This window comes from Calidris pugnax, unplaced genomic scaffold (assembly GCF_001431845.1).
Source record: "Calidris pugnax isolate Ruff unplaced genomic scaffold, ASM143184v1 scaffold298, whole genome shotgun sequence".
Taxonomy (NCBI): Eukaryota; Metazoa; Chordata; class Aves; order Charadriiformes; family Scolopacidae; genus Calidris; species Calidris pugnax.
In genome coordinates this window covers 1,161,197-1,174,352 of record NW_015091152.1, presented here as the reverse complement: position 1 = coordinate 1,174,352, position 13,156 = coordinate 1,161,197, and the positions used below count along the sequence as shown (strand labels likewise).

The window sequence follows — 13,156 nt, the reverse complement described above, 5'->3', positions numbered from 1 at the left end:
GAAGGAAGGAAGGAAGGAAGGAAGGAAGGAAGGAAGGAAGGAAGGAAGGAAAGAAAGAAAGGAAGAAAGGAAGAAAGAAGGAAAGAAAGAAGAAAGAAGGAAAGAAGGAAAGAAAGAAAGAAAAGAAAGAAAAGAAAAAGAAAAGAAAGAGTGAGTCAGATAAGAACTGAAGCTGGGTAAAGTCAGACTGGAAAGACTTCAGACAATCCCTGGAAAGTAAACAAAGGAAAAAAGAAGGAAAGAAGGAAAAAAAAGATATAGGGAGAGTCTCTGTTGGAAGCTACACACAGGGCACTCAGCCACCGTCCTGATGGATGTGTGCAGATCCTTTTGTAGGCTGATTACCTGGCATAAAAAATACTGAGCTTTTCAGGTGCTTCCACACCGGGGGCCAGCAATGCTTAACCGTTGGATAAAATATGTGCTTCTGAGGTCAGGGGAGTCAGGGTGCAAAGGTGCTGCAAAGTTTTAGCTGTGCCAGGGAAGCCTGCGACCTTTGAGAGGAGCCCTCTCCACAGGCATGGAAAGTGACTGCTGTCTGCTCAGTGAGGGTACGAAACAGCCAAAGAGCAGCCCAAGCAGCCCAAATAATGTGGTGGTCGTGCCCCCGTGCTGCTTTGACCATGAGATTTTTTGCAGAGCCCGCACACACTGGTGAATGTTGCTACGTGCAGATGCTACACATCTGCTACGTGTGCTCATGGCTCTAAAGGGTTCTTGGACCAGGTTATTGCTCATAATGCTGCTATTATAATTTTGAATGTCACCAAACACTGGCTTGGAAGCAAAAAGTATCCCTTAAGAACCATTCATAAAAAAATCCATGTGTACGGATCATGAAAGTGGTATTTCAGCTGCAAGCTGAACTTTCCCAGATAAACTAGGACTCTAAAAATAACACTGCTTTCCACAGTATCCTATTATAAAAATTAAGACCACGGTTCCACAGGAACTGCTCTTTAGCCTTATCTCTGCCTAGCTGCCTCCATCAGGATAGGAGTTTAGAGTTTAAAAACAGCAATATTCAGTAGCAATCATTATATTCTTTCTGGATCGTTTCTTGTCTCTGCAAATGTGGCCTGTTTAGAGAAATTAGGAAAAAAAAAAAGCCCAACCAAAAAAAAACCACTTTTTTTTTTTTTAATTTTGATTCAGGAGCTTCTCTGTGGCAGAAACAAGTTCAGCTTTAACTCCTGTGAAACCTTCATATCTAGTACTTACAGATCTGCCTTTGTTGGGGGGCAGTCTGCATGTAGGAAAGTCGGTTCCCCATGGCTCTGGCAGGGAAGGTGCTCCCAAAGTCCAGGGGAGGACTGTCAGTGGCAGGATGGAGGCTCAGAGGAGAAACAGTGCAGGGAATGAAACATCAGGACAGTGTGTATCCTGGTGCCCTGTGTCATGAAGCTGATAAATAACTCTCTCTTGTCGTAAACTGATCTTTCAGAGATGTTTGGCTTCTTTCCCAGATAATGTGAGGAGTTTCCAGAAAAAGCAGAGCCAGCCCTGAAACCAAAAGCAAGGTGCTTAGCTAATAGTGAAACTGGTTACAGCCATTTGGTCGTGAAGTAAAACTTTTGATATCATGGAGACAAATAATAGAATCACAGAATGGTTTGGGTCAGAAGAGGCTTTTAAATATTATATAGTCTAACCTCCCTGCCATGGTCAGGGACATTTTTCACTAGATCAGGTTGCTCAAAGCCCCATCCAACCTGACCTTGATCACTTCCAGTAATGGGGCATCCACAACCTCTCTGGACAAGCTGTTCCAGTGTCTTAGCACCCTCATCATAAAAAAAAAAAAATTCTTCCTTATATCCAGTCTAAACCTACTCTCTTTCAGTTTAGAGCCATTGTTCCTTGTCCTGTCACTACAGGCCCTGGTAAGAAGTCTATCTCCATCTTTCTTATAAGCCCCCTTTATATATTGAAAGGCCACAATAAGGTCTCCCCAGAGACTTCATTTCTCCAGGCTGAACAACCCTCTGATCATTTTTGTGGCTGTCCTCTGGAAACGCTCTAACTAGTCCATGTCAGTCTTCTGCTGAGGACTCCAGAGCTGGATGTAGTACTCCAGGTAGGGTCTCACAAGAGCAGAGTGGAGGGGAAGAACCACCTCCCTTGACATGCTGGCCATGCTTCTTTTGATGCAGCCCAGGATTTCTGGGCTGCAAGTGCACATTGCTGGCTCATACCTAATTTTACATCCACCAGTATGCCAAAGTCCTTCATGGGGCTGTTCTCAATCAATTCATCACCCAGTCTGTACTGATATTGGGGATAGCACCAACCTGGGTGCAGGACCTTGCACTTGGCCTTCATATTTTGTTGTCAGCAGCTGGCCTTTGCTCTTGGCCTCATATCTGGTCCTCAACATTAGAGAAGATAGGTTGTCCAGCATGTCTCTGCTTCCCTTATCTATGGAGAGAGAGAGAGGTCCTCCTCTGGAGCAGCAACTGCCACCTGTCATTCAACACCAACCTAAAATGTTCCTATGTGTTGTCAGCTTGTGAGTGGCACTGGAGAGCATTTTTCATGACATTTCATTCAGCTGTAGTATATTTGGAGCATACCGAATTGTAAGGGTCAGTGTTTCACTAAAATAATACCCAGAATGCAGTGTGCAAAATCTGTGATGCAGTGCTATAATACAGGATCGCAGAATCACAGAATGGATGAGGTTGGCAGGGACCTCTGGAGGTCATCTGGTCCATCTCCCTGCTCAAGCAGGGCCACCTAGAGCCAGCTGCGCAGGACCATGTCCAGACGGCTTTTGAGTATTTCCAGGAAAGGAGACCCCACCACCTCCCTGGGCCAGTGCTTGGTCACCCTCACAGTAAAAAATTGTTTCCTGATGTTGAGTTGGACTGTCCTGTGTTTCAGTTAGGGCTTGTTGCCTCTTGTCCTGTCATTGGGCACCTCTGAAAAGAGACTGGCTCTGTCCTCCTTACGCCCCTCATTCAGGTATTCATATACTTTTATAAGATGCCACTGAGCCTTCCCCCTGAGCCTTCCCTTCTCTGGACTAAACAGTCCCAGCTCTCCCAGCCTTTCCTAATAGAGGAGATGCTCCAGTCCTTTCATTGTTTTAGTGGCCCTTTGCTAGACTGTCCCTGTGAATGGCAGCACAATCTTCTGGAGTTCCTCCCGGTTTGGTGTAACATGCAAACTTGCTGAGGGTCAGTTGAAATGTCTCCCTTAAAGCAACTACTTTCCCACTCAGCAATGTAAGAGTCAAGGCACAGCATCAGATGCTTAGACCTGGCAAGGTTCATGCATAGCTTGTTGATTCACAAATGTTGGCGGGTTAAACTCAGAGGGTCTTCAGCTGCTTAAACCACAGCAGTTGAGGTGTGGATCAACCATTCCTACCACAGACAGTGACAGACTCAAAGAGAAGAAAAGGGAGAGGCACCACCTTCTCCATCTGTCTGAAATTAAGCTGTTAGATATGAGTCAAAACTCTCACACAATTCACATTTTTCTTATGTTCTCCCATGGACAGATGGATAGGTGTCATTCTGTCCATGTGCAGCTCTGTACAATAGTTGTCAGTGTCTTCTGTACCAAGGTGATGGTTGGCCTTTATGACAATTCAGTCACTGGCTAGAACTAGTATATGGTGTGTATACATATGTATATATTAAATAGGGATAAGGGCCCTGTGGCATTACAACTGCTGCATCTGACACCTGCTGGGACCCCAGGCCCAGGAGTCCCAGGAGACAATGTGCTTTCTCCTTCCAACTTCATGACCTCCTTCCTGATGGCACACAACAGAATCACAGAATCTTCATGGCTGGAAAGGACCTCTGAAATCACCGAGTCCAACCACACTCACACACAAAAGACCCCCAAAACCTCAGCCACTAGGGCATGCCCTCAAGTGCCACATCTACACATTTCTTAAATCCCTCCAGGGATGGTGACTCCACCACCTCCCTGGGCAGGCCGTTCCAGTGCCTGACCACTCTCTCAGGAAAGTAATTCTTCCTGAGATCTAATCTAAACCTCCCCTGCCCCAACTTCAGACCATTTCCTCTGCTCCTGTCATTATTCCCTTGGGAGAAGAAGCCAACACCCACCTCTCTACACCCTCCTTTCAGGGAGTTGTAGAGGGCAATGAGGTCTCCCCTCAGCCTCCTCTTCTCCAAACTCAACATGCCCAGTTCCCTCAGCCTCTCCTCGTATGACCTCTCTTGTTAGATGTCCCTGTGTAGCAGCCACATCACCCGTCTCGTGATATTGCATGTCTCACACAGGTTTTGAGAGCTTGACCACTCATTTGTTTCACTTCCCCTTGGACATTTGGAATATCCATAGCTGAGGCAGAGGCACAAAACTGCGGGGTGGCAGAAGCTCTGCTGTGCTGCACTCTTTGCCAAGCTGTCAAACTACAGCCCTTGCTGTTGTAGATATTGGCAGCGATCCCCGTGCCAGTGCTTGCCAGAGGCTTGTGAATGGTTGTCAAAGAATGAGGATGCTCCTCAAGACCAGCAGATTTATGATCTGGGAAGTCAAGTCAGATAAAACTTGTGCATTTCTCTGCCACAGCTGCACTGCCTCCTTTCCCTTCCAGCAGGTTTGCAACTGCAGGCCAAACACAGTATCAGCCTTCTTTCCTCTCCCCGTTGGCAGACATTTCCATTTGGTACCTTGAAGGGGACAATAAGTGTGGAGCAACTTTTTTGGGGAGGGTTATTGCTGTTTTTGAGTGCAAAGTGGATAATGTCCCCATGAAAAATTATCTTGGAGCTCATTTACTTGGGAAAATCTGCTCCCAAATATCCTCTGATTCAAATAGTATAAAAACTGTGTACAGGTTTTGGAAACAAGGTTTTAGGGGTTTTTTTATGGTGCTATTAACTTCCAGCTTTCAGTGTCGTCAGCTACGGAATGGAAAAGATACTAACTTTCATTGCTATAAATTAAAACCGAGAAAAACCTTATGTTTATTGAAAAAGTAAGGATGCCTGCCAAAAGGGCTTTCTCACTTGAGAATACTGAAGGTCTTGGAGTACATCTGTATGTTATCCTCTCTGGGTCTGACAAGGGAAAATAATCACGGAACATAAATACCTTTGCTTTGTTATATCATGTCAAGTTCTGAGAGATCTTTGGACCATTTACATGTTTAAGAATAGAGACTGGCAACTTAAAGATCAGTATGTCTTCCGGCCTGGAGTCAAGCTACATTTTCTACAACTGCAGCATGAAGATCCTTCTTGGCCTAAGTTGCAAGTGCTGTAAAAGAGGACATCCTACTTTAGGACTGCTAGAAAGCCTAGCAAAGCAGGGTAGGCTAAGGTGAGAATACTCTGCACTTGAAAACCAGTTTGGCATTTTGTCTGAACATCACTGTTCCAGAAACAAATAAATTCCAGATTTGTGCAGGGAATGTTTTCCATGCTTTCCTGAGGAAGAGGCATTTCTGCATATGAGAGGGAGAGTTACTTCCATACACCAGCATTCCCTGCTGGCTAGAGAGAAAACAGCAAGTGCAATGGCCAGCCAAAGGAGCTTCCAAGAAACAGACAGCTGTAAATCCTGTCTGCAAGGCAGGTATCAAGAATGACTGAATATAAAAACAATTTCACTGCATGACAAGGGAAGTTAAAAAATTATTCTCTTGGTGTCATGATTTATTTATCCAGCCCAGATTCAAGATGAGCTCAAGACCCAGCAGCAGATCTGGAAGCAGAACTTGAGTGTCCAAAGCTCCCGAGTGGATTGAGCCGGGATTTGTACCATTTGCCAAACTCACATCTAGATTTTGGCTTTGCTCCTTCCTCACCAGTCTTCCAAATTTTTGAATACAGAATATGCATGTGACCGCAGTCCTTTCTAGAGTTTCTGATTTCTCTCCTGTATCAGGGTTAAAATGTGTATAGCTCCATCAACTTTTAGCTTATATTGTCTGTATCAGAGAACGGGCTCCTGCTTTTGGACTCGTGTCCTTGCTTTTAAGTAAGATGCATAAGAACTCTGAAATGTGTACGAGTCAATATATACCCATTTACTGTGTGGGCATAGGCTAGTATTTAGCATTTAAAGAAGAGAAGCATGCATACTAAACTTTCAGGTTTAATATATGTCCTCAAGGAATCCAAGCTTGAGCATCTACGCTTTCCATTCATGTCATCCCTTCATACCTAAATAAGACTTGAAGGATGCAGCCTGTCCAGCGCAGGGTGCCCACATGCTTTAACACTCCACCTTCAGACTGAAAAGGGGGGAGTATCCTGTCCTAATTTTGAAATTATATTGTCTAATGTCTTCTGAAAGCACACATCACCTCTAACGCTTTAACTGTTCACTGAGCCTTTGGCAGGATTTTTGCACCTTTCATATTCCACTGCGACTGGGTGTTCTGTGAAAAGCATTAAAGCTCAAAGCCTTCTGAAAAGCCTTTCTTCCATTTAATAATATTTTTTTAATAGTCAAGTGAAGGAGCATTTAAACATTTTGATAAATTGTAAAATAACAGGCTAGAAAAAGGATTCTGGGTATTGTATTTGGGTTACCCTAGCAGCTGTTCAGTATTACTGAATTTTTACATCCCCAAAGAAGTCCTGTTAGGGTTGGAGGAAAAGAAGTATTTCTGAGTAATTTCCTTTTTTATTATTTTACTGTGCATGTTGTCCTCCAGGTGCACATGTCTGAAGGTCCCTTTTTTGGAAACAGTATGCAGAAAAACCAAGAAATTATGCCAGTCTGTGTGTACGTTTCACAGGTGGTTTCCAAATAATGTCATGGTGGCTGGGAAGCAACAAAGGTTGAGACTGTTTTCAGTTTGTTCGCTGTTGTATATTCATTTCTCTAGCTGTTGAGTAAATTTTCTCTGAAGAAGCAATTGCTCCTTTACAGCTTTAGCTGTATCATTATTTCTTCTCCGGGTCAATGTGCTGACATCAACCAGTTCTTTTTATTTGGCAGCTATTACACATGCACACAGAAGTCCATGTCTACACATATGTGCTGTCTAGTGATATGCTCAAATCTATACATGTGAGAGTGTGTGTGTGTGTACGTTATCCATACGCATGTAATATATAAAATTTTAAAATATCATTCAGATCGACAAGAAGAAAAGTGGATTTTATGGTTGATCAGTTTTGGTTCATCTCGTCCTTCTGGTGTGTTACCCACTGCATTTTCATAGTGATTTCCTCTAACTCTGTGTTTTCCTCTCCCTAAAAAGAAATACTTGGAAGGCACCCCAGAGCACTAATTTTCTAGTTCAGAATGTCTCACATGATTTAAGTATAGGTATGTTTCAGAAAACTCACCAAGTCATACCTGTGTTTGGATAGCATAAGTTTCACCAGATCTCTTAAGGACTTGATCTAATAATTTTAATTTCTGTAAAGGATCTTGATTCTAGGCAGTCTACAGAAACTTTTTTTTTTCCAGTACAGTGCTGGCAGGATCTGAGTATCTTGCAGCTTGGCCGTGTGAAAACAGACTTTTTTCAGTGTGACACAAGTGCAGAGTAAGGACAAAAGGACTGAGCAAGAGGAGGGGGCTGACTTTTTGAGAGTCAAGGATATCTTTTGTTGAAAGAAAACTTTTGTTTGTACCTGAAGCCTGATTCTTCTCTCTTTGATAGTGCAGTCAGATGCAGAATTCCACTGGCTTAAATAAGCTTCACTGAAATCCACTAAATGTAACCAATATGAAGGTATTGTCAGTCAGAGGAGATTCAGGCTCACCCTTTTTGTTGGGCCCTTAAGCATTTCTCACATGAAACTAAGAGGTGAGACTCTCTGACAGTATTAAAATAAAAGTCCTCCTTCTTCCATGTAGCTGGACCACCATGTGAAGAGACAATCACCAGTCATTTCACTTGAGAAACGGAGCCACAGCATTGTGGACCATAAATCACACAAGGTTCAGAAATATGAGAGTCTTCTCTTCCAGCCTTGCTTAAACAGCTACCACCAATCATTCTCTCTTTCTATATAGGGAATAATCAAATTTTCCTGGTGATTTGGCTTATGTAATAGCAAAACAAAAAGCAGCTAAGATGGCAGGCGTGCATCTCCTTCCAGCTACAACTGTTCCAAGCCAAGGAGATTACCCCCTCTGGCTACTTTTCATTGCTGCCATTACCATAAGTCTTGGCCCGTTCCCATATGCAGCTACGCTGCTCTGAGGAGCCCTTTCCCTCTAGCTGCAGATAGAGAAGGAGATACGCTGTGGTGGGGCAGTGCTGAGGAGTGAGGGGAATGAAGAATTTAATATCCTGCATCCAAAGGAAGACGCAGGGTATCTCTGAGCCTATCTGAGCCTTTTGTGTTTTCTCCTCCACTAGGTAGCTTCTAGCTTCTTTGGGCTGCTACAGAAGAATTGTGCGGTGGATGCCAGTGTGTATATTCATTTCAGATATGTACATTCGTTTTCACTAGCATGCTAGCAAGAATCAAAATTTCTAGTATAAATGCTTTCATATGATCACCACATGTTCTGTATTTTTTTTTCATAATATCATCAATATATGTACATTCGTTTTCACTAGCATGCTAGCAAGAATCAAAATTTCTAGTATAAATGCTTTCATATGATCACCACATGTTCTGTATTTTTTTTTTTTCATAATATCATCAACTGATGACCTAAGCAAGCTGGCAGAGGAGATCTAAGCTAGTGTCATGACTGAGGACAGAGCAAGTGGAAAGGCCTGGAGACTAAAGGTCTCTGCTCCTGGAAAAGGTCTTAACCTTAACCTTATGACCTCTGCCATTGGTCACAAGCTGGATTCTGCATGTTGTGTGCATGTGTAAGAAGAGGTGGTCTCTGTCCCACACAGTTTACAGCTTGGCAGTCATCGTCAGTAGTTTCTGCCAATCAGCCTATTTAACACCATAGAAGAGAAAACCCATTGTGTAGCTGTCAAGGGTCTCCTCCCTCAAGAAATACTATTTTATTTTTTATTTTTATGTCATTTAGTGCACTCCAAAACCAAATATTTGTTCTTTGAATGCATCTTCATAAGCCAGGAATAAACATCCCAAGCAGAGTGATTAATGGCAGTCCATGTGGGTGTGGATTTGCTGTGGGCATGCACATGCACACCCACAGGCTCGCACACCCACACATCTGCACAAGCCTGGTAATCGTTTGCATATTTAGTTGTAGAATTTTTGGCATTTGGACATTCTGTTAATTTTTTTCACTGCAGATACATTTGGGTCAGATTAGCAGAGGCAGCCAAGGAGCCGTATCACTCTCTCAGCCCTAAGACATCTGTTCTTACATTTACTAGGAGGAGAAGTGAAATAGACTTCTGTTTAGTGAACATCCAACATAAAACCAACCTACCAGCAAGCCTACAGTTAATCTAGCAGAAACAGCTCAGGTCAAGACACAGATGGATGACTGGAGCTGGGTCTGAGAAGCTGCAGAGTACTGGGGAGTGAAACCAGGGAGTAGCGATTGCTTGTTAGTCCCTCATTTTCTTGGGCATTAAATTCACTTTGCAAACACATAAGTATGCTCTATTCACATTGCAAAATGAGTCATTTGCAAAATGACTAAAATTTCCAGTCATTTTGCAAAGTGATTGTTTCAGCCAGTCATTTAGTAAAACTACCATTTCATTAATTTCTCAAAATTTGGCATTATTTTTCTACACGTGTTTCCACAGAACCATGCGGTCACTTATTTCCACACTCGAGACTATTTCGTAAAATTATTTTAATTGTTGGACATTTCACAAAATAGACACATATTTCATACTATAACTGCAGAATATATTTAGGGACCTTTGCAGCTATTAGGAGGAGTAATACATAGTTATTATCGACACATCGACAGCATATTTCAGAGTATTCTACTTGCTGGAAAATAAACCTTTTCTCTGAATTCTTGTCCATAAGCTCAAGCAATACTTCCTTTTTAGTTCTAGGTGCACAGCAGCTTCCCCAACTGGTCTGCCACATATGGCATCCCATCAAAACGCTTTGCAGTGCCGTAGAACTTGGATATCTGGGGACACTGGAAAGGGAAGTTCAGACCTGCATGAATGGATCTGGTGATCCCCAAGCCCCCCACCTTCTTGTCATAGATCCAAATGTGTTCTCCAGAGAAGAGAAGACTGTTATCCTACTCATGATCTCTGTGACATGGTCTCTCACACAGAATTTTACTGCTCCTAGCACTGTCATGGCAAGCGTCACAAGAAGACTCTAGAAGTAACACTAGCCATTTCATAAATGCTCAAAATCTTGTAGATGTAGCGTGGTTAACTTCACGTAACTAGGATAACTTCGGGTGATACTGGGGATGCTTCTGGTGCATCAGATTGCCCATGATGCTAGTCATTCACAAAGGCCTGAAAAAACTTTTAGTCACTGATTTCATAATAGGATTATACCTTTATTTATGTGTACATCCATATAAGTACACACAGGGTTTTCACAGCCACCCACATTACAAGTCTGAGCAGAAATCTGCCCTGGCCAAGTACTGAGCAAATCTCCCTTGTAGTCAATTAACGAAATGGGCAAGTGAAGTAATTTAATATCCGAGATATTTAATTCAACTAGCAATATTTTCATCTAAACTGCACTGCGGTATTTGTGCTTCTTTTGAATTCTTCAGGGTGTTGGAGGGAAGGGAAGGAGGAGAAATTATTTATACCTACTAAGAAACCATTATTATTAGCTGTTTTGCTTCTTCTGTTCAGCATAAGTTTTCAGCATGGTGTTAGGAGTTGTGGTAGTTTTTCCTTATGTGGGTTTTGTCTGTAAAAAGGGAATGTTGTCTAGAGCTGTAGATATGTGTCAGTCTGAAAAAGGGAAAATCCTGACCTTTAAAAAACAATGTAAAGGCAAATGTGAGTTGCAGATTGCTTCGTCATAGGAGAGATATCCAAGTTACCTTTGAAAATGCAAACTTGGGCCGAAGTTGTGTGCAGCCATGATGGGCAGCCTCTTTCCTTTCGCCTCTCAGAGTAAGGTACCCTGCAGCAGCTCAGCAGGGGTTTGGTTTTGCCGCCTTTCTCTCCACACCACAACACACACACACCCCCCAACACCAGCCTATTCGTAGGCAGATGGCCTCTCCTCACTGCTTCAGGCACCCAGAGTCTGCTATTTAGACCCAGTGTGGAAATATACTGGATTACATGCTTTATATAGACCTACTCGAGCACCATCAGACACACATTTGTCCAAACAGGACATCTGCACCGAACACCTGAGGGTGGTGAGGTTTACCTATGGACCTGATTTGTCTTCTACAACCATGTGGACCCTTTCCATCAGCTTCAGTAGGACTTTAATCAAGTCTGAGATAGGGGAATGAATGTTATTCTCTGTGAAAAAACATGCGTTAACACCCAGGTCATGCAAATATTTCCATTTCCACAATGTGTTTCAGGCAGTTGTAGTCAGTTATTTCACTAGGCGGTCCCAGACTTTGCCACATAAATGAGTGCAGGACTGGTGCTCTTGTGGTGCTCAACAAGTATTTACTTGCCTGTATTTGTGCCTTCAATTGCTAATTTTCACAGTATTTAATGAGCTGTTTTGAAATACTAAAAAAATAAAATAAATTGTGCATTTAATTTTCTTTCAGTTTGGAAGCGAAGCAAGTTGCCCTTCCTTTGTTTTTTCAACACTAAGTAACATTAAAACAAAACTGTCCCTAAACATACAAGTATTCCAAAAAAAAAAAAAAAACAAAAACCAAACAACAACAAAAGAAACCATGAAGGAAATACATTTTTCTGCAGTTGTCAGCAGATACATTATGCTTTCTGTGGCAGCAGAAAAAGCAGCTATCCCCATCAGCTGAAATTCCATCGTCTTATCCTTTTCCTTCTTTTGACAAGATCTGTTCCCATTGAAACAATTGGAAAATTTTCATTTTTACTTTCCTGAGCTCTGTATCTGTCAGCATTGTCCCCCTGTGACTATGAGGACATTTTGAAGTCTGTCAAAGAGATATACTGCAGGTTGAAATGAGAAAGATGCCATATGTTATTTGGGTAGAGCAGCTTATTGTCTTACAATAGTTAAAAAGAGTTATGATGGGGTTTTCCCCTGATGTTATTTAAAGAAGAAACAGCGTTTGTTAGAGACAAGCCTTTGCCAACATATACTTTCTAAACCATAAAAAAGTCACATGGTTTTATCTTATTCCCATTGAAGATACTTTTTCAAAGCCAAGACAAGAGCATCCTGATAATGGAGTACATAGCTCAGAGTAATTGTCCTAGCGCTCTTTGTGTCTTGGTGCACTCCTAAATAAGCATTGACAGATGTTACAAGTAGTTGTCAGGAAGATAAGAAAGCAGGGCTGGTCCAACAACTGAGAATAAGTCTTGTGTCCTTTAACTACATAAAAGAATCAGAGGCAAACAACATACACGGTTTCTCTTACATATTTTCTGAGTGGAATCACTGAAGGATTGCCACAGTTGCATAGTTAAAGGTTTATCTTCTGAGGCAATGGATAATGCATGTGAAGAGTCCAGAAACCAGGCTTACAAATTAAAGAGGATTACTATATTGGCTGTGATAAATCCTCAGTAGCTTCAGTTTGTGATGGCAGTTTTGCATGTGTGGACCAAAGCAATGCCCTGAGGGCTGTAGAGACATCAGGTTCTTCTGAACATCCATGGTGGGTGAAGAGATCCCTGGAGTCCACAAATCCTTGCTGATATAATCGACTTGTACCATTGACTCTTCTACAGTTTTTATTTCATTTCACACGGAGCTGCAACAGGCAAATCCCTTCCGTAGCACAGACATTGTCTTCTGTCAGTATGCCTCTTTTACTGTTTATCTGCTCCTACTCTGCATTACATAAAGGACAGATTGATTGAATATACCCTTAATAAGGGTATAAATGATAAGCATGCAAGATCAAAGTGTTAATGAGACTTGTTCTCTCTTTCAAGCAGTGGCAATGAAAGCCAGTAATTTAGGATTTTTTAGCATTTTATGGGTGGCAGTCTTCTGGTGCTACAAAATTATTCATGCTACCCAGAACTATACATAGTTCTGGGTGTAGAGATTCAGCTGACAGGGTAATAAAATAGTAGACTGAGTTTGGAATCAGTAAATGCAAAATAACACATGAAAAAAGGAGAAATAACCCTAAGAATTTCCATACGGGGAAGTCCTTGCATGAGCACCTAGCACTCACA

The 13,156-nt window shown here is 42.2% G+C and overlaps 1 protein-coding gene across 5 annotated transcripts in view; it reads left to right on the top strand.

Moving 5' to 3' along the window:
- The window catches only part of LOC106898163 (potassium voltage-gated channel subfamily KQT member 1-like), a 534,664-nt gene that overhangs the window by 439,541 nt on the left and 81,967 nt on the right, over window positions 1–13,156 (top strand). Inside the window, exon 18 of one of the 5 annotated variants that reach the window (XM_014959273.1) lies at window positions 9,902–10,172. The exons of the other annotated variants lie outside the window; for them this stretch is intronic. Within the exon in view, the coding sequence (XP_014814759.1) occupies window positions 9,902–9,907 (6 nt within the window). The 3' untranslated portion in view covers window positions 9,908–10,172. Of the gene's footprint in view, window positions 1–9,901; window positions 10,173–13,156 lie in introns of those variants that run through there. 5 annotated transcript variants of the gene reach the window in all.